The sequence below is a fragment of the Mobula birostris genome, chromosome 2 (assembly GCF_030028105.1).
Source record: "Mobula birostris isolate sMobBir1 chromosome 2, sMobBir1.hap1, whole genome shotgun sequence".
NCBI classification, from domain to species: Eukaryota; Metazoa; Chordata; class Chondrichthyes; order Myliobatiformes; family Myliobatidae; genus Mobula; species Mobula birostris.
Window position 1 is genome coordinate 31,583,021 of NC_092371.1, and position 22,556 is coordinate 31,605,576.

Below are 22,556 nucleotides of genomic sequence, written 5' to 3' on the forward strand. Positions count from 1 at the left end.
GAGTCATGAGGCGTTAGCACTGTCGCAAACGAGGAACCGGTATCCAGGAGAGTCTTTACACGGAGACAAGGTTTACGTAGAGTATCCAGGAAATGATGCGGAGCTTAGAACTGACAGTTCCAAGGAATCAGGAAATGAGGTTTAGTCACACTAGAGTCGACCAACGATCTGGCAAAGCATGGCTGTGCCACTCGAGTTTTACCCTAATGGGAGCCAGGTGTGCTGTAATTAGTGGAACAGGGAATGTTTGGAAATCAGACGAGGGGATTAAGGCCCAATTAAGGAAGAATAGCAAGATGGGGAATTGCCAGACGGGACCATGACAATTGTATGGATATAGGGTCCTGGTGGTCAGTCCAGGTCAGGAAGGATTCGGTGTTCCCCATCAACAAAGATCTCCATTGCCCCAAGGCCCTCTTAATGGCAAGTAGCTCCCTGTCTCCTACTCTGTAACAGTGCTGTGCAGAGTTGAATTTGTGCGAGAATAAAGCACAAGGGTGTGTCTTCTCGTCTGATCCTCTTTGAAAGAGGATGGCCCCAGTGCCAATGTCAGATGCATCCTCTTTAACCAGAAAAGGTCTGGGGGGCTTTGGATGGCAGAGAATGCAAGCAGTAGTGAAGCATCTCTTGAATGCCTCCAAAGCGTGGTCCACAGCAGCAGAGCAGGATATCCGTGTGGTAAGTTACTTGGTGAGGGAGTTGAGTGGAGTGACAATTCGGCTCTAGTTTCGGAAGAGCCAATGGTAGAATTTGGAGAAGTCCAAGAAACACTGTGGTTGTTTGAGGGAGTGCAGTCAGGGCTATCTGCTGGGTCCATGGTTATGCCCTGGAGTGAAAGGACGTAACCCAGGAAGGAAAACACTGCAGTGTGGATCTGGCATTTTTATAACTTGAAGCGCAGTTAGTTTTTGAGGGGATGCTGAAGGACTGATTGGACATGACAAATGTGGTCTTGGGAGCCCTTGGATAAGATGAAGATGTCGCCAAGGTAGATGAACACATACTTGGATAGCATGTCTCAGAGGATCTCGTTGATGAAGGCTTGGAAGATGGCTGGAGTGTTGGAATGTCCGAAAGGCATCACCAAGTATTCGCAGTGGCCAGTGGGTATTATGAATGCATCTTCCACTCATTCCCCTGAAAGATGCAGGGTGCAAACATTCTGCAGATCCAGTTTGGTAAACATCATGGAAAGTTTCAAATCTGCTATCCATCAAGAGGAGAGGGTAGCAGTTCATATTGCTGATCTTGTTGAGTCAATGTAGGGATGAAAAACCCCATCTTCCACCAATTTACAGGGTGAGGCCAACTGAGGTCGCAGGCAGGTGGCCAGATAGGTCTATCCACAACTCAGTAATGAAACAAATGACCAGGCTAAGAGAGGGTTATAAATGGAGAACCAGGGATGATCAAAGATGAGAGGAGTGTTGGAGAAGTTGATTAGGAGGAACGGGGTGGACTCGTGGTGCTCTCTGATGCTGATGTGCACAGACCCTGTGCATACTGTAACCATGCCAGACCCCAAGAATACTGGTCAATGGCTGTGAAGCAGAAAGGGTGAGAGATAGGTTTGGTAGGGAATCCAAGCTGCACACGCAGAGTCCGGTCCAGAAAGCTACCTGCTGTGTCAGAATCCACCAGAGCCTCCTGTCTGCATAATACTCTTGGTGTGGAGGGGAGCAGAGAGAGTGAGTTGGGCTATGGAACAAGAGGCTGGGGAGAGTTTACCAGATAGAAGGCCACTCACCCTACTTGATGGTGCAATTTTCCCAGACGCAGTGGGCTTTTGATGTGTGGGTGACCGGCCGTTCTGCAGTAACCACTCAAGTTGTTTCTCCTTGACCCCTACACTGTTGGGGAGTTAAGGGAGCTCTCCCTAAATACATGGGTTCTGGAGATGTTGATGATGAAGGTCCTGCAGCTTGAAATGATTCTGAACTGAACCGGGGTTCTGGCTGATGATCTGGAGGATCATTGCATAAGATGATTGTTAATTCAGTGGGCCAAAGTGATGAGAATTTCGAAGTCGGTGGACAGTTCGTCTTTTAAGCGCTCTGAGAGGCCGTGATGATAATGGGCTACCTGGGCTTCTGCATTTCAGCTGCACTCTGCCGCTGAATTCCAGGTGTATCCAGCACCAAGCGTGAGGCTTGACACATGCCAAATATCTAATCCGCTGTCCCTCTCCCATTTCCCGGATGGTCGTGAGCCCAGCGATTCTCAGCAGTAAAATCATCATATCGGTTGCAAGTGGAGAGTTTTAGTGTCTCAGTTAGTGGCAGCCCGGGTCAGAATTCACCCAGTCAAGAGAGAAATGATGAAGGCAATTTTGGCTTTGTCCGTAACTGACGGAGATGGCTGGAGCGTGAAGTGCAAGATGCACTGGGACAGGAAGTTGTGGCATCGGGTTGGGGATCTGTCGAAGCGTTTAGGCACCAGAATCCAGGACTCCATGGGTGGGGATTGACTGGCGGGGGGTTGCTGTATCGAGGTGGAGGATTGGTTGAGAGTGGCCAGCAGATGGTGAATGTTTTCTGGATGGTGTGCTCATGTTGACAGATAACTTGTTTCAGGCAAGCAAACTCTGTTGGGTCAATCGCTGGGTTACTCACCCACTCAGGAAAAGTGGAGACGTCTTGACCCAAACATAGAACAGCTGAGACAATTTAGCTTTGAGCTCTCACTTTAATAATAAACTGTAAAATAACAAGCAGTGAGAGGCCACAAAACAAGAGAGAACAGATTCTTAACTTGACAAGGGAACTGAAGGCTAGGAGCAACTGGTTGAGGCTGGCTGGTTTGTATGAGTGAAGAAGGACTGTGAATGATACTGTGAAGTCTAATCTAATTTTTAGTTTAATCTCTTCTCACAGCTGTATGCATTCCTTTAACTAATATTAGCAATCCCCTCTATTGATTACAGGAGCTGGGATGTAATTTTGTATTTGTACAGTATATATCATTGCTGAGGCCACACTTGTTTACAATGTTATGGAAAAGACAAGGGTACACTGGAAGGTATGCAAAGGAGATCATTTATTTATGTATCTAGTTATACAGAGATTCAGTATGGTAACAGGCCACCTATTACACCTATGTGACCAGTTAACCTACTAACTCATACATTTTTGGGCTGTGGGAGGAAACCAGAGCACCTGGAGGAAATCCATGCAGTCATGGGGAGAACGTGCAAACTCCTTACAGGCAGTGGTGGAAATGAGCCCAGGTTGCTGGTGCTGTAACAGCTTTACACACACAGCTACACTGCTGAGAATGCTGCCAGGTCTAAGGGCCTGAGTTAAAGAGAGAGATTGGCCAGGCTTGGAACACGGTAGAATGAGGGGAATGGGATTTCTTTTCTCTGAATTATGAGAGGCATAGATAAGGAGGGTGGTAACTGTCTTTTCCCCAGGATCAGGTCAGCCAAAATTAGGTGGATTAGTTTAAAGTGAGAGGGGAAAGGTTTAATAAGCATTTTTTTTCATGCAGAGGGTGGTGGGTATATGGAGTGAACTGCAGAAGAAGTGGTTGAGGTAGGTACAATGTTATCATTTAAGAAGCTTGGATAGGTACATGGAGGGGAAGAGCTTGGCAGGATATAGGCCAAACAAAGGAAATTGGGCCTAGCTGGGTGGCAGCATGGTTGGCATAGACTTGTCAGGTCAAAGGGCCTGTACCTGCACTCTATGACTGTATCTTGTCATGGAGGAATACAATATGGAAACAGGCCCTTCACCCACAGAGTCCATGACAACCAGTGACCACCCATTTACAGTAAACCTTCATTAATCTCATTTCATACTTACCTCATTTCCCTCCCTTCCCCTCTGTTTCCATCACCCACCTATACATGAGGGGCAGTTTACAGTGGACAGTTAGCCACCCTATCTGCATATCTTTGGGGCGTGGGAGGACACTGAAGAATCTGTGCAGTCACAGAGAAAAGGTATACACTGCACACAGACATGATATGAGGTCAGGAATGAATCCAGACCTCTAGCCTGGAAGCTGGATAATGAGCTAAACTGTGGTGCTATTGCTTCCCCCATTTAGAGCACCCTCCAGTTTCCAATGGTCAAAACAAAAGTGAGGGTGTGTTACTTCCAAACGATGTCAGACTCATCTGCCAAGCAAGCAGCTGAACCACTACATCTTAACAAACACTCAGTGGCCACTTTATTAGATAGACCTGCTTGTTAATGCAAGTATCTAATCATTCTATCATGAGGTAGCAACTCAGTGCATAACAGCCTGCAGACATGGTCAAGAAGTTCAGCTGTGATTCAGACCAAACATCAGAATGGAGAAGAAAAGTGATCTAAGTGACTTTGATGATGGAATGATTGTTGGTGCCAGATGGGGTGGTTTGAGCATTTCAGAAACTCCTGATCTCCTAGGATTTTCTCACACAACAGACATAAGAATTTACAGAGAATGGTGTGAGAAACAAAAAATATCCAGCGAGCGGCAGTTCTGTGAGCAAAAAAATGCCTTGTTAATAAGGGAAGTCAGCGGAGAATGATCAGACTAGTTGCAGCTGACAGGAAATGGACAGTAACTCAAACAACCATACATTACATCAGTGGTGTGCAGGAGAGCATCTCTGAATGCACAACACATTGAAGTGCATGGGCTTCAGCAGCAGAAGACCACAAACATACAGAGCACACTTTATTAGGTACAGTAGCCACTGAGTGTATTTGTGTATTCCTGGGGCACCTACTTTATCACAGGAATTTCGTAAACTTAGTTTAATTCAAATACAGTTCCATCAAATATGCTGAAGGAACCAGACAGTTCTGGGGCCATTTAATGTTCCTTGTAAGGTGACCGCATGTGTGCGCACACACATCTTTTGCTACTAGTGCACAAAGGTATTTAAACTGTGCTCGAAAGGTTGTCACCCTCTAGTTCATTGGCATGTTAAGTATATTTCTTCACCGTACACAATCTCATTTCCTTTTCACAAAATAATCTGCAGATGCTGGGGTCAAAGCAACACTCACAACACGTTGGAGGAACTCAGCAGGTTGGGCAGCATCTGTGGTAAAGATCAGTCAGCGTTTCAGGCCGGAACCCTTCGTCAGGACTGGAGTCAATGTTTCAGGCCGGAACCCTTCGTCAGGACTGCAGTCAACGTTTCAGTCCTGATGAAGGGTTCCGGCCTGAAACGTTGTCTGATCTTTTCCACGGATGCTGCCCGACCTGCTGAGTTCCTCCAGCGTGTTGTGAGTGATGCTCATTTCCTTTTCCAGTTTCTGATGCAGATGATGTTGACAACATGGAGTTTGCGATGATTTGTCTGCAAATTTTGGAACTGGCTTATTTATACTGTTTCTATTGAAGAAATTATTGATTTGTTATGTCGAATTCCAAAGAAGCAGCAGCACTGCTCGTTCATTTAAAACTGAATAGCTTAACGGCCATTTCAAACAACTTTAATAACATGTGAAATGATTGATATAATGACATGCTGTCCTATAGCATGTGAAAAATAATGATGTGCATTATTTTATTTCCTTTAAGCGACAAACAACAAACTGGACTTCGTAGTTTACTTCACATAAAAAATTCAGTGCGTACATGTTGTCCTGGGCAAAAATTGCACAACACAAGAATTTTGCGCACACTGGTCAGTACAAATTAAAGGGAACATTGTCTACAACTGAATGATGAACTTTAGAAAAGAAATACAAATGGGACACAGCGTCTCATATCAAATGGTTCAAATCAAACCTTTAATATATGTTCAGTTGCGTAGCAACAATGTTACAGTCGCTAGATGGAAATTACTCAGTAACTCCAGGAAATTCAGCAGTTATTACATGTTGATTCTAATTTACACAGGAAGGGTACATGGAGAGACTAAGGAGTGTATTTTATTTTATTTACTTTGTTGAGGACCACATCATGTGTTTCACACCACCTTTGTGGTAAATCAGAGAATATGGAAAGATACACTGAAAGAGATAAGTCAATACTTTACAATATTTTATTTCTAACACCTCCAGGGCAACAAGTTCTATGTGGAGCTGTGAGACAACAAAATGAGAGTTGTAGGGGTACTATATCACACAGTTTGCTTTACTCTGAACTAGGGACTGCTCATAGCTTTATGTGGAGTGAGTGTCCGGCTGCCAGAATGGTTATTCCACCAGCACTAGTGATCTATTGCCAGGTGATTTGCTAAGTCCTATCAGCTCAGCAAGGCCTTTATCATCTTGGTCTAGGCAGCAAACTATGAGGATCAGCATGATATTCTTTTAAATCCCTTTCATTACTAATATCATTGCCTTAGCTGAAGCCCTGATTATTAGACAAATATCCAGCTCTTTACAGATCCTAAGTAGGCTCTTTCTGTCACCACTTTAACTCAGCGAGGATTGCTCCATTGTCTCTCCAAAGCTAAAAGAATACCCATTAGATGTGTCTAATTTGAAGATTCCTTCTCATTTTAGGAAGGAGAGGTAATCAGAACAACCCCAAAGACAAATCCAATGCCCAAGATGATAGAGAGCTACGTAAGAATTACTTTTGCGCACACTGCACCAGAATATGTGGATCCTGAATAAGCCTTTACTACCACCTGAGAGACCACCAATAAACAGTCCCCCTCAAGAGAACATCATACTTGAGTTGAGCATTCGGACTACTACCACTACAGCATGAAGCAGGGGGTTCCCCGAGGCAGCAATGCGCTCCAAACCTTGTCATCTAACTCGAAGCTAATCACCTCATGAAACAGCCAGAGAGATCACCCTGACAACACACCTACTGGATTTCGGACACAACCAGTTTCAGGCAAGTTCTCAAATTCTTAGGCAATTAATTTGATCACCTTGGAAAATTTTGAAACAGTCTGAAAAATGAAGTTATTTGTCAGTGCTGAGCGACTGGCTGTACTGGTAGGGTGTGCAGTGCCTATTCTTAGGAGCAGAATTAGGCCGGCCTATGGAGTCTGCTCTGCATTCATAGATATATGTGGCGCTTTATCTTTTCTGCCCAGTGAGTACCTGGAGGCAACAGATTGACTTTAGATTCATTATTTCTGTGTCACCTGATGAAGGCACTCACAGTGACAGGACATAAGTTTGATATAAGTATCTAGTACAAAGTAAGTGTTATTGTAGAATTATATGAAAATACCGAAGTAGGGTCAAAAGATCATTAGCATCAAGAAAAGCAATGTTTTTAATATTGTAAAAATATAAAAGTATTATAATTGACTTTGCATTTTATAACAGCATTGTAATTAAAGCTAATATGTGTGCAAAAGAAGACAGCACTACAATATACAATGTTATGTCAATAGGTTTTATGGTACATATTAAAATATACTTAAGGATTTTAATAATTAGATGAAAAGGTTATACTTATATTGCCCTTTCCCTTTCAACCTTGGCTTTGTGCCATTTTCTCCAAAATCAAATTTGCTTGCTTAATTTTTTCATCTTGCAATAATGGAATTCTCTTTTTTCATTTATTTTTGTTAGAGCCTGTCATTCCAAACCTTACAGGGGCTTGGAGTGAAAAATAAGGCTGGATATTACTGGTCAATGAGCCTGGAGTAGGCACTAAACCACAGGCCCACAGAGAAACTCTCGCTCCGTGGCAGTGACCTCAGAACAGGCCATGGGTTGGGTCGCGGCGCATCTCCTGACTCATGTGGCCAGTTCCGAGCATGAGGTCACTTTTTCTTCAAATTCTGCTGCGTTATAGCATCAGTTTCTCTGAATATGAAAAGCACAATCTGTTGGGACAAATCCCAAGTGGCGAAGTAAATTCCCACAAATCTGTTTGCTCTGCAGCTCTTAACTGGAATTAAATCTCTTGAACTCAGCAGCAGCTGGGGTCCTGATCTTTCGCCAACTCTTCATGAAATCTCAGGCCTGGTGAGCAAAGAAACCACAGAATTAGAATGAAATGTTGCAGCTTAACCTCACGAATCACACTGTGTTGCAAACTTCACCACCAACCTCCTGTTAGAGGAGCAACACACATATAATGGTGAAGGGTCTCAACCGAAACACTGACTATTTGTTTCTCTCCATAGATGCTGCTTGAACTGCTGAGTTCCTCCAGCTTTTTGTGTGTGTTGCTCCAGATTTCCACCATCTGCAGAATCTCTTGTGCCTCCTGTTAAAGGAACTGAGTATTCTTAAAAGAATGTGGTGCATTGCCTCCTCTTAAATAGATAGATAACAATCAATGAACAGGGAGTGTTTGATTGATTGGGCCTGTACTCACTGGAGTTTAGAGGAGTTGCAGGGGGGTTGTCTTATTGAATCCTACTGAACATTGAAAGGCCTAGATAGAGTGGATGTGGAGAGGACATTTCCAATAGTGCAAGAGTCTAAGACCAGAGGGTGTAGTCTCCAAATAGAAGGACATTCCTTTAGAACAGAGTTGGGGGGGGGGGGGAATTCCTTGAGCCAGATGATGGTGAATCTGTGGAATTCTTTGGCACAGACAGCTGTGGAGGCCAAGTCATTGCATATATTTAAAGAGAGGTTGATAAGTATTTTAATAGTAAGAGTGTCAAAGGTTATGGGTGAAGGCAGAGGAATGAGGTTGAAAGGGTTAATCAGCCTAATTAAATGGTGGAGTAGATTTAATGGGCTGAATGGCCTAATTCAGCTGCTATAGTTTATGGTTTTGTTTTCTAACTTTCCATTCTACAGACACTTAGCTAAACATAGGGCTCCTTCTCTACAGACAGAATGCCTGAGAATTGCACAAGTAGGGGAACCAGTGTTCGAGTTATGTGTGCTGTGATGGATGTTTACTGTCCAGGGCCAGTGGGCTTTTTTGCCAAGCTCAGCTTTCCAACACATTAGCTGACATCTCTAGAGATCAAAGACTGGTTTTTGAGTAAGTTAACTAATATTCTTTGTTCAGGTTCTTGTCATAAATGGGAGCCAGTCTTCATTTCTTAATGCAAATGGCAAGCAATAATTAGTCTAATCTTGAAAGGGCAACTTTGTAAACAAACAACACTATCTTTACAGCATAGGATGTTGGCCCACAGCACAAGGCTGAATGCTCAAGAAATGCAGTTAAAGACAATGGAGTTATGCTATTGTCTTTAATATAAACTAAAACTGGCTAAGTTATTTAGTTCAAAAGAACTCACAAACCAGATTTATACTATCATCTAGCATAGCAAATAGCTGATCTATAAATAGTTGGAAGATTTCTATACTCATGGGAGTCACATCTCACTGCATTAATTGTGGGTAACTTGGAACTCTACTCCAGAAACTTTTAGACAATCTGTGTGAAAAGGCATCTGGAAAAAATATCACATGTGTGCAGTCACGCAAGTGGCAAAAGAATCGTATCAATGCAAGAGCGCAGTCAGGCTTGTTAGGAATGGTCAAGAACAACAAGTAGAATGACAGAAAGATGGGGTGAACTAGACTTCATTCCTCTTCCTTTGATTTTTACAACAGACAATTTGTTCATCCGCAATTCATTGGTATGTATTTCTAGCTTATAGGAAGTGTACCTGTGTTTTGAGAATCTTTTATACGACAGAATTCCTCTGTGAGTTTTAAATGTGTTATAAGAATGTTATCTAAATTTAAATTTGTGAATGAATTGTGTTTAAAGTACTTAGTTAACTGGAAGTATCACCTCCTTGGTGGGTGCGGCGGGGACCCATTGCTCAAATGGTGAGTATTGGCAGCTAAACTCACCATGGAGGATAAACAGGGAAGTCGACTAGTCTTTGAACAGTAGGTAGCTATAGTATAACCTCCCGTACCTATCTATATTGGACAGGACTTGAGATCTTCATTTGAGTTTAGAACTTTGCAGTCATCAAACCAAATACCATCACAGTGCGTGCCTCATTCTGGTACGGCCCACACACTGGGCTGCATTTGGATATGCCAACGGAATTATTTGCTTTGAATGCATGTGTAAAGTTAGGCAGCAAAGAGGCAAAAGTAAAATTTGAGTTCATTGTCTTGTGCACAAGTATATGTATGGACAGGGGCATTGAAAATCTTACAGAGGCATCACAAACACATAGCATTAGATAAGCAGCATTCTCAAGAAAAACCTAAACAAAAATTATACAAGAAAGAACAAAAAAAATGAAACAAAACATAAGTCCTCTTAAGTGCAAAGTGATCAAAGTAGCAACGGTGTTGCGAAACCATAGCGATTAGGGTTTTGCCGGTTGGTTCAAGAACCATTTTTGCCGTGGTTGCCCTTCAAAAGAACTGCCCATTATTCCCATTTCCCCATTGGCTCCGCTTAACCCTGAACATATTGCTTTTGCAAGTTTCCGTCCATTTCTCTTGTGAAAATTTCGAGAGAATCTGTGGTAGGCATATAGATGATAAAAGAAAATGGAGGGTTATGTAGGAGTATTACATTGATAGGTCAGAGGTTTGGCACAACATTGTAGGCCGAAGGGCCTGTACTGTGCTGTGCTGTAAAGCCCCATGCTCTATAATAGATCACTGACCAGTGTACTGTTGCTGATCGCTGACTGGTGCAATGATTATTTACACTGTACTACAGAATTTTGTCTGCAAGGAATTCCCTTTAAATGACTGCTACGTCATAGTTTGGCTCTGAAATAATACTAGAGGCCTTCAAGTGCTTCATTATCACAGAGGATTGTAGATAAATGCAGTGACATCCACTAGGGTTCACTAGTCACAGATCAATGCTGCATGTCCAGAGTCCTCCAGTGAATGTGAAACCCAGGAGTGGCCTGGGTCTATTCAGGCAGAACCAGAGCCTCACACTGAATATAGGAGTTGCTTTATTCAGACTCGGGCCACCAGACTGATTGGGTCCAAGGGAGACAGGCTACTCCGACTTACGCTTTTAAGTTCTCTGCAAGTACCCCAACACCTGATCCCAGCCTGACTGTGACCCCACCCCTCTCCAGCACAATCCTGCAACCTCCTGAACCCATCTCCCCAACTCTGCAACCCAATGTCCCAACTTGGTCTCTACCAAGTGAGCTTCCAGATGCCAGGAGGAGTGGTCCTCAGTGAACATGCATCTGGTAGCAGATGTAAGCACGTACCGAAGTGGTGTTCCTGACGGTCAGACGGCTGTTGATCGTTTCATGGGTACATCAGGTGATTTTTCCTGCAACAGAGCAGTACATTGTAAATAAAATGAAACCAAACAACAATTAGTTGTGGAAGGTTTAGAAAGGGGTCAGGGGAGATTAACCAGGATGCTGCCTGGACTAGAGAGCATTTATAATGAAGATAGGTTGAATGAGCTAGGATTTTTCTTTTTGGGGCAAAGGAGGATTAAACTTGATGGAGATGTAAAAGATGATAAGAGGCATAGATAGAGTGGATAGCCAGAGATTTTCTCCCAGAGCATAATGGCGATTATAAGACAAAAGACCATAAGACATAGAAGCAGACTTTTAGGCCATTTGGCCCATCGAGTCTGCTCCACCATTCAATCATGGTTGATATTTTTTCCCCCTCAATCAGCCCCATTCCCTATCCTTTTCCCCATAACCTTTGATGCCGTGGCCAATCCAGAACCTATCAATCTCTGCCTTAATACACCCAACAAACTGGCCTCCACAGCTACCTGTGGTAACAAATTCTACAAATTCTCCACCCTCTGGCTAAAGAAATTTCTCCGCATCTCTGCTTTAAATAGATGTCCCTTTATCCTGAGGCTGTGTCCTTTGGCCTTAGACTCTCCCACAATGGAAAACATTTACTCTGTCTAGACCTTTTAACATTTAAAAGGTTTCAATGAGATCCCGCCTTCCCCACCCTAAATTCCAGTGAGTACAGGCCTAGAGCCATCAAGTATTCCTCATATGAAAACTCTTTCCATGAGACCATAGGAGCAGAATTAATTCCCTTCATTCCTGGAATCATCTTGTAAACCTCCTCTGAACCCTCTCCAATGCCAGCACACCTTTCCATTGACAAAGACCCAAAACTGTTTACAATACTCATGGTGAGGCCTTACTAGTGCCTTATAAAGTCCTAGCATCACATCCCTGCTCTTATATTCTAGACCTCTTGGACTCCCAAGTCCCTTTGCATTTCAGATTTCTGGATTTTCTCCCCATTTAGAAAATAGTCTGCATATTTATTTCTTCCACCAAAGTGCATTTTCCAACATTGTATTTAATTTGCCACTTTCTTTGTCATTAGATTGCATCTGGAATTTCCAGTTGGCGGACGATTTCCCTCCACGCCGCTCTGTCCCAACATTTGTCCACAACGTCCCTAGTCTCGTCCAGCTTGGTCCAATCCTTGATGTTATCCAGCTACATTGTTCTTTGCCTTCCTCTTCCTTTCTTTCCCTCCACCTTTCCAGCTAGCAAGTCTGACAAGATGTTATCTCTCCACGTAACGTGTCCACAATTAGCAACTTTTAACTTCATAATCTTCACCAGTAATATCCGTGGTCTATCAACTTCGGACAAAACCCTCTCATTTGAAACTTTCTCTACCCAGCTGATCTTCAACTCTATTGCCATTCTACTAAGTCATTCTGCAACCTTCCGGTTTTGTCAGCACTACCTGCCCCTCCACCAATCTTCATATCATCTGCAAACTTTGCAACAAAGCCATCTATTCCATCATCTATATCACTGATATACAGCATAAAAAGAAGTGGTCCCAACAACCTGATTTTTCCCAGAAACTCAAACCATTGCTGATCTGCTGTCATCTCTACCAGCAACTGTTTTCAATTTACTTTAGCCAACTACTCCCTCATAGTACTGCAATTTCTTTTACTCCACTGAAATACTGCTGCATCGGATTTTACTTTCTCCCTGTCAAATTTCAAGTTGAACTCTTTCATATTGTGATTACTGCCTCCTAAGGGCTCCTTTACCTTTAGCTCCCTTATCACCTCTGGTTCTTACATAACACCCAATCTAATATAGCTGATCCCTTAGTAGGCTCAACGACAAACTGCTCTAAAAAGCCATTTCATAGCCATTCAACAAGTTCACTTTCTTGAGATCCAATACCAACCTGATTTTCCCAATCTATCTGTATGTTAAAATCTCCCATGACATTGCCCTTTTGACACGCCTTCTCTATTTTCCATTGTAATCTGTAGTCCCAATCCCAGCCACTGTTTGGAGGCCTGTATATAACTGCTATCAGGGTCCTTTTACCCTTGCATTTTCTTAACTCAACCCACAAGGATTCAACATCTTCTGATCCTATGTCACATCTTTCTACTGATTTGATGCCATCCTTTACCAGGAGAGCCACGCCACCCCTCTGCTTAGCTTCCTATCTCTCTGACACAGGGGCATATGAAGGGGCATAATATTAAGATGATTGGAATGTGTGGAACATGCTGGCAAGGGTGGTGGTAGGGGCAGCTACATTAGGGCATTTAAGAAACTCTTAGATAGGTACATGGATGGTAGAAAAAATAAAGGGTTATGTAAGAGGGAAGAACTAGATTGATCTGAGAGTAGGTTATAAGGTCAGCACAGCATCATTGGCTGAAGGGTTGCTACTGAGCTATCATGTTCTCTGTTCTAAATAATTGGAAACACAAAGATACATTGGTCCAGATATATACGAGGGGTGATTGATAAGTTCATGGGCTAAGGTAGAAGGAGATGAGTTATTAACTTCAAACTTTCTGCATTATTACTCAAAGAGTTGAACTACACGTGCATGTAATGAGAGCATCTTGGACCTCCAGGTGGTCCACAGCAGGAGTGATTGATAAGTTTGTGGCCTAAGGTAGAAGGAGATGAGTTATACATGCACGTACAGTTCAATTCTTTGAGTGACTATACAGAAAGTTTGAAGTTTCTCCTCACCTCCTTCTACCTTAGGCCATGAACTTATCAATCATCCCTGCTGTGGACCACTTTCTGGAGGTCCAAGACGCCGACTTCTGCAAAGAAGAGATCCGTATGCTCCATGACTGCTGGACTAAATGTATAAATGTAGGAAAAATGAATGTGCTAGGTTTTCTAAAATTGACTCCTTCTACCTTAGGCCAGGAACTTATCAGTCACCCCTCGAATGTGTGCATGTGTATGTGTGTGTGTATATATATATAATGCAGTATACATAATAGGTGTGATTCAGTATGTAGAGCTGACGTAATTTGTGGTGCTAATGAAAGACAGTGCAAATATTGTAATGATTTCTCAGTTTTGTACATCCCCAAGGACATTATTACTCATCATTGTGAGTCGGCAACATATGAGGATGAGCATCTCCAAGGTTGGTGTCCTTCGCAGGTTACCTCAGAATGGGACATTTTATATAGGACACTGTTAACTTTGGTCTTCTAAAGGTTAATAATGGCAATGTAGTGAAAATAGATTTCACAAGAAAATATATCATATTTTGTGTATTTTTGTACTTGGTCAGTTTTTGTCCACATTGTGTGACATAGATCTGTCTGAAACCTTATGCAAAGCAATGCAACTGCTTCAGTTAAGGGAAGAAGGTTAAATAGTTCCATATTTAAAAAATCAAATTTTGAAAAAAATATTTATGTGAAAAGAATTACTGTAATTTTAGATTGAAATTGAACAAATGTGTGCAAATTTCATCACCTTGTTACAGGAAAGATGTGTTGAACTGGAAAGAATGCAGAGAAGACTCATATGGATATTGAGAGGACTAGGGGCCCTGAGTCATCGGGAAAGGTATACCAGGGAAGGGACAACCTAACAGAAATGTTTAAAATTATGAGAGGCATAGATAAGCTGGATGGTAATGGTCTTTTGTCTTGGGTAGGGGAAACTGGAACTAGTTTAGAGTGAGAGGAGAAAGGACCTGATGGAGGCGAGAATTCATGTTTTCTAATCAATATCCATTCAGACCCCGGAGGAGTATGTAAGCTGGCATTCTGAGGAGACAACACCTTCAAGTGCACACTACTGATGGCTTCTCGAATGGAGATTAAACATCTGCAAACATTTTGCCAAGCTCAGTGATCTACCAAACCTCTCCAAATAGCCAATCCAAGCTACTATTTATATATTTATCTATATTTCTATCTGTCTGATTGATTGTTTTTTTTTTGTATTTCCACATTAGTTGTTTACCAATAGTTTTTCATTCATTCATTCCATTGTATTTAGAACAGTACAGAACAGAAACAGGCCCTTCAGCCCATAATGTTATGCTGAACTGAATAAATTAGCAATCGAGTGCCAACTAATCTAATCCCCTCTGTCTACACAATGTCCATATCTCTCAATTTTCCTCACATTCATGTGCTTCCCTAAACATCTCTTCTGAGTCCCTCATATGACCGATGTGGCTAAAGGGATCGGGGGTATGGAGGGAAGGCTGGTACAGGGTTCTGAGTTGGATGATCAGCCATGATCATACTGAATGGCGGTGCAGGCTCGAAGGGCCGAAGGGCCGAATGGCCTACTCCTGCACCTATTTTCTATGTTTCTATATATCTGTATCTACCACCTGCCCAGGCAATGCATTCTAGACACCCACTACTCTCTGTGTAAAAAAAACGTGCCCCTCACATCTTCTTAAATGCATGCCCTCTTAGACATTTCAACACTGGGAAAATAATATTATCTGTCTACTCTGTCTATGCCTCCCAAAATCTTATAAACCTCCATCAGATCTCTCCTCAGCCTCCAGCACTCCAGAGAAAACAATCCAAGTTGACCCAGCCTCTCATGATAGCATATGCACTCTAAACCAGGCAGCATCCTGGTAAACCTCTTTTACATCCCCTCCAAAGCCTTAACATAATGGGGTGAAAAAATGGCCAAACCACAGTTTTATAAAGTAAAGCTGCAACATAACTTCCTGACTTTTGGACTCAATGCCTCGACTAATAAAGACAAGCATGCAATATTCCTAATCCCTTCTTAACTAACCTATTAACCTATGTAGCCACTTTCAGGATGCTATAAACTTGGACCCCAAAATCCCTCTGCTCTTTTGCCCTTACCAGTATACTGTTTCTTTGTATTTGACCTGTCAAGGGGCAACACATTACATTTGGCTGTGTTAAGCTCCATATGCTATTTTTCCACCCATACAGTATCGGCAACTGATCTATATCCTGCTGTATTCTTTGCCAGTCCTCCTTGATATCCCCAACACCACTAGTCTTTGTATCATCTGCAAAGTTACTAACCCACCCAGCTATATTTTCATCCGCACAAAATGCTGGAGAATACTTGGATTTCCAGCATTTGCAGATTTTCTCTTGTTTATATTTTCATCTGGGTCATTTATATACATCACAAACAGCAGAGGTTCCAGTACAGATCCTTATAGAGCACCACTAATCACAGACCTCCAGCCACAATAAATCCCTTCAACCACTATCCTCTGTCTTCCATGGGCAAGGCATTCTGAATCCAAATGTCTAATTCACCTTCTAATCTTCTGGATGAGACTCCCATGAGGGACCTTGTCAAACACTTTACTAAATCCATGTAGGCAACATCCACAATCACCCTCATTACCTCGTCAAAAAACTCAATCACTTTAGTAAGACACAACTTCTCTGTACAAAGTCATGCCAGCTCTCACTAATTAGGCCATGGTGTTCCATATGCTCATCAATCCTATGCCGAAGAATTCTCTCCAGTAACTTCCCTACCACCGACTCAGGACTCACAGGTTTCTTTATTCTACTGTGAAGGCCCTTAAGAAAATGAATTGCAGGATAGTATATGTTGACACACACACTTTAAACTTTGAACTTTTTCAAGCAGAAGGTGGTGAGCATATGGAATGAGCTGCCACGGGATGTGTTCAAAATTCAAAGTTCGGAGTAAATTTATGATCAAAGTACATATACGTCATCATATGCTACCCTAAGATCCATTTTCTAGAAGACATTCAAAGTAGAACAAAGAAATGCGATAGAATCAATGAAAAACCACGCAATAAGACAAACAACTAATGTGAAAAAGGCAAAAAACTGTGCAAATATGAAAAGAAACAACACAAACTAAATAACATTAATAAATAAATAAATAAACAATAATTATCGAGAACCTGAGATGAAAGTGAGTCCACAGGCTGGTGGAAAAGTTCAGTAACGGGGTGAGTGAAGCTGAGTGAAGTTATCCCCTCTGGTTCAAGAGCCTGATGTTTGAGGGGTAATAACAGTCCAGAACCTGAGGCTCCTACACCTTTTTCCTAATGGCAGACACAAGAAAGAAACATGGCCTAGTTGGTGGGGCTACTTGAAGACGGATGCTGCTTTCCTGCGACAGCATTCCTTGTAGATGTGTTCAATTGAAACACAGAAACAGAGAAAACCTACAGCACATTACAGGCCCTTCAGCCCACAAAGCTGTGCCGAACATGTCCTTACCTGAGAAATTACCTAGGGTTACCCATAGTCCTCCATTTTTCTAAGCTCCATGTACCTATCCAGGAGTCTCTTAAAAGACCTTATTGTATCTACCTCCACCACCGTCGCCGACAGCCCATTCCACGCACTTACCACTCAACTGCATAAAAAAAACTTACCCCTGACATGGCCTCTGTACCTACTTCCAAGCACCTTGAAACTGTGCACTCTTGTGCTAGCTATTTCAGCGCTGGGAAAAAGACTCTGACTAACCACATGATCAATGGCTCTCATCACCTTATACACCTCTATCAGGTCGTCTCTCATTCTCCATTGCTCCAAGGAGAAAAGGCCGAGTTCACTCAACCTATTCTCATAAGGGATGCTCCACAATCCAGGCAACATTCTTGTAAATCTCCGCTGCACCCTTTCTGTGGTTTCCATATCCTTCCTGTAGTGAGGCGACCAGAACAGAGCACAGTAGTCTAAGTGGTGTCTGACCAGGATCCTATACAGCTGCAACATTACCTCTCGGCTCCTAAACTCAATCCCATGATTGATGAAGGCCAATGCACCATATGCTTTCTTAACCACAGAGTCGACCTGCGTTAACTTTGGAACATAAAGTTTATAAAGAAAGCATGGTAGTGCCTCTACTTAGATGTTTATGAAGATTTGGCATCACAGTCTAGTGTGGAAACTCCAATGCCTTGAAGAGAAAAGCTGACAAAAAATAGTGGATACAGCCCAGTTCATTACAGGTAAAGTGAAGGAAAGCGGCATCTATTATCAGGGACACCCACCACCCGGGTCATGCTCTCTTCTTGCTGCTGCAATTAGGAAGAAGGTACAGGAGCCTCGGGACGCACACCACCAGGTTCAGGAACAGTCACAACCTGGTATAGAAGTTGTCCTGTCCAAGACCGAAAGAAGCTGCAGAAGATCGTGAACATGGTGCAGCACATCACACAAACCAATCTTCTGTCCTTGGACTCACTTTACACCGCACGCTGTCGGAGCAGTGCTGCCAGGATAATCAAGGACACGACCCACCCAGCCAACACACTTTTCGTCCCTCTTTCCTCCGGGAGAAGGTTCAGGAGCTTGAAGACTCATACGGCCAGATTTGGGAACAGCTTCTTTCCAACTGTGATAAGACTGCTGAACGGATCCTGACCCGGATCTGGGTCATACCCTCCAAATATCTGGACCTGCCTCTCGGTTTTTTTGCACTACCTTACCTTCCATTTTTCTATTTTCTATTTATGATTTATAATTTAAATTTTTAATATTTACTATCGATTTGTAATCCAGGGAGCGGGAAGCACAGAATCTAATATCGCTGTGATGATTGTACATTCTAGTATCAATTATTTGGCGACAATAAAGTACAAAGTATAAAGTACCCCTCTACCATTAGGCTCTTGAACCAAAGGGGATAACTTCACTCAACTTCACTTGCCCCATCATTGAAATGTTCCCACAACCTATGGACTCACTTTTGAGGACTCTATATCTGATGTTCTTGATATTTATTGCTTATTTATTTATTATTATTAATTCTTTCTCTTTGTATTTGAACATTTTTTTGTCTTTTGCACACTGATTGAATGCCCATGTTGATGCAGTCTTTCATTAATTCTGTTACAGTTATTATTTTATTATGGACTTACTGAATATGCCTGCAAAAAATGCATCTCAGGGTTGTATATGTGAAATATATGTAGTTTGATAATAAATTTACTTTAAACTTTTAAAAAAGAACCTCCACTGGACCCTTGCTAATGCCAGAACATACTTTCTTAGATAAGGGGCCCAAAAACTACTCACAATACTCCAAATGAAGTCTGACCAATGTCTTATAAAGCCTTAATATTACATCCTTGCTTTTATAATGTAGTCTTCTAGAATAATTTCATTGTACCCTTTCAATTATAAAATTCTGGTTAACAGAATACGCACCAGGAATATATCCCTTTTGTTAATCAAGGAATGACTGTATTGGCTCTTAAACACAGAGTGGTCATGTTCTCACAATCACCAGGTCATCACAGTCAAAAGAAAATGAATACGAACAGTCTGGCTTGAAACGTTGACTGCTTATTCCCCTCCATAGAAGCTGTCCAAGCTGCTGAGTTCCTCCATTATTTTGTATGTGTTACTCTGGATTTCCAGCATCTGCAGAATCTTTTGTGTTTATGAATTCACTTATCAGCTAATTACAGGCTGATACTTCATATTCAAAATGTTCAGTGTAATGGGCAGAATCCAGATCAATTTACACTAATCTGGTTAACACACCTCAGAAGTAACACCTCCCTTTAAACAAACAAACAAATTGTTCCATTACACGAGGAATTCTGCAGATGCTGGAAATTCAAGCAACACATATCAAAGTTGCTGGTGAACGCAGCAGGCCAGGCAGCATCTCTAGGAAGAGGTTCAGTTGATGTTTCGGGCCGAGACCCTTCGTCAGGACCTGGCCCGAAACGTCAACTGTACCTCTTCCTAGAGATGCTGCCTGGCCTGCTGCATTCAGCAGCAACTTTGAAATTGTTCCATTGTAGGGTTCAGGAAACAAGCTGTGTAATAGTCACAATCAGTGGCCATTTTATTAGGTACCTCCTACACCAAATAAAGTGGCCACTGAGTTAATGTTAGCATGTTATGCATTCAGAGATATTCTTCTGCATACCACTGTTGTAAAGTCTGATTATTTGAGTTACTGTCACCTTCCTGTACGAATGAACCAGTCTGGCCATTCTCCTTTGACCTCTTTTCATTAACAAAGCATTTTTGCCCACAGAACTGTCGCTCACTGGCTATTTTATTTTTTTGTTTTTCATACCTTTCTCTGTAAAATCTAGAGACTGTTGTGCATGAAAATTCCAGGAGATGGCAGTTTCTGAGATACTCAAACCACCCGTCTGACACTAACAATCATTCCAGGATTAAAGTCATTTAGATCACATTTCTTCCCCATTTTGATGTTTGGTCTGAACAACAAGTGAACCTCTTGACCATGCCTGCATGCTTTTATGCATTGAGCTTCACATGATTAGCTGATTAGATATTTGCATTAACAAGCAAGTGTATAGGTGTACCTAATAAACTGGCCTCTGAGTGTATGTTAATTCCATCTGTTGGGAATAATGGTGCCTGATAAACCACTGACAGGAACAACTGGGTAGGGTCTGGAGACAGCTGAAACCTGTGGAATAGAACAACTTGTCCCAAAATCCCTTAAGCAATATCTTCAAAAAGGAAGATGCTTGCCTTGTTTCGAAATGTTACTGGCTCCAGTGGAGAGGCGAGAATAAGGGCATTCCCAATAACTGACTTCAACTTGAATGGGAGTTCACCAGTGTTTTTGAATCCATTGGAAAGGAATGGGCAGAAGGTAGTACAGAAACCATATCAGCACTGAGATACAGTACATACCTTATTGATCATATTTCCAAATGGAAGTTCTCCCTTTGGCAGTAATGTGGGCAGGCAGAGTGAGGATTGATGTGAACTGGGCTTGCATGGTCCAGATGAGGTAGACAGTGCTTCCTCAGTCTCCCCTCCGGTCAGGGAGAGGCTGCTGTGGTTGGAACTGCTGAAGCCGCTGACGCTCTCTGTGGAGTTACACTGGGAAGAGGTTTCTGAACTCTCAACTGTGGATGAAGCAAACACCTGTCATCAGCTCAGCCCATCCTCATTGCACATGGAACAGCCTGTAACATTTTCAAACAGAGCAAGCATTTCCCAATGGCCTGGCCAGGAAAAGCAATAATAAAACAAACATTCCTCACATACTTCCCTTGATTAATGTCACCCCCTCTAGTTTTGCTTCCACTGACATTCAGAGGAATTACAGGACAAGATTCTCCTTCACCTGGCGTAGCCTTGGTACAAGAGCAGAGGAAATCTCACAAACATAGTGCAATCGAATCTAGTGCTACTTTGTTCAATAGATCTTACACCAAGGGTAAGATAAATGACCAATGAAACCCACCTCTAAAAGTTCACCCCTATCTGAGTAGATACAATAGACAACCAATCACATCCACCGCATAAATTGTTTAGACAACGTACAATCCAAAACATTCACAATGGAAAGTTGTAATGGCACAACGAACAGACTGCACTAGACTGAATTATTTGTCCATGGAGAGGGTGAATGCCAACATGGATTATTTGTTCAAGAAGATCCGAATTTGTGGACATAGCTGGTATTTAACCTGCTCTTCAGCTTTAGATATCTGTGAGAGAGAGAAGCACAGTGGGAGAAGAAAGCTTTTCAAGTCTATAAGACCATAAGACGTGAAAGCAGAATTAAGCCACTCAGTCCACCAAGTCTGCTCCGCCATACCATCGTGGATGAGTTATTGCCCCTCTCAAACCCAATGTGTCAAATGGTTGTTGTGACAGATATAGTGTGGTAGTGTAGCGGGTAGTGCTTGTTGCTCTCACTTCAGCTTCCACCGCTGGCTACCAGTCTCGCGAAAAGAAGAGCTGAATGCATAAGTATCTCCCTGCCAATACATAGCTTCTCCAACAGCAAGCCTCATGTGGTGCCTTCTCGCTGGTGACACACGGAAACTGAACTCCTCTTGGACACATGTTGAACAATAGAGGACAGGGAGGGGGTCTGGCCCCTGCACATGCAGCACACAGGACCACCAGCATGTGGACACACCCTGGTGCTCGTGACTCCCCAGCTACTGGTAAATACCATCACTGCCTTTTGGGCAGCATCAGGAGAGACGAAGGTTACAGGAGTAAACGCAGACAGAAAATCCGGAGTGGAGCCACTAAGATGCCTGGATATCATCAAACATATGAATGATATAGCTTCATTGATGAAGTTAGAGCCGCAATGATGAAGGTAGAGCTGTAGATGTAGTGTATATGGATTTCAGCAAGGCACTTGATAAGGAACCCCATGCAAGGCTTATTGAGAAAGTAAGGAGGCATGGGATCCAAGGGGACATTGCTTTGTGGATCCAGAACTGGCTTGCCCACAGAAGGCAAAAAGTGGTTGTAGATGGGTCATATTCTGCATGGAGTACGGCGACCAGTGGTGTGCCTCAGGGATCTGTTCTGGGACCGCGACTCTTTGTGAGTTTTATAAACTACCTGGATGAGAAAGTGGAGGGATGGGTTAGTAAATTTGCTGATGACACAAAGGTTGGGGGTGTTGTGGATAGTGTGGAGGGCTGTCAGAGGTTACAACGGGACATTGATAAGATGCAAAACTGAGCTGAGAAGTGGCAGAT

General features: G+C 42.6%; 1 protein-coding gene across 2 annotated transcripts in view; it reads right to left on the bottom strand.

The window, feature by feature from the left end:
• Positions 1-5,755: 5,755 nt before the first annotated feature.
• Positions 5,756-22,556, bottom strand: part of LOC140185840 (pleckstrin homology domain-containing family G member 4B-like) — a 211,770-nt gene continuing 194,969 nt past the window's right edge. For both annotated transcript variants that reach the window (XM_072239629.1, XM_072239619.1), the window contains 3 exons: positions 20,734-20,951; positions 11,051-11,115; positions 5,756-7,889 (listed from right to left, as the gene is read on the bottom strand). In XM_072239629.1, the coding sequence (XP_072095730.1) occupies positions 11,071-11,115; positions 20,734-20,951 (263 nt within the window). In that variant the 3' untranslated portion in view covers positions 5,756-7,889; positions 11,051-11,070. The remainder of the gene's footprint in view (positions 7,890-11,050; positions 11,116-20,733; positions 20,952-22,556) is intronic.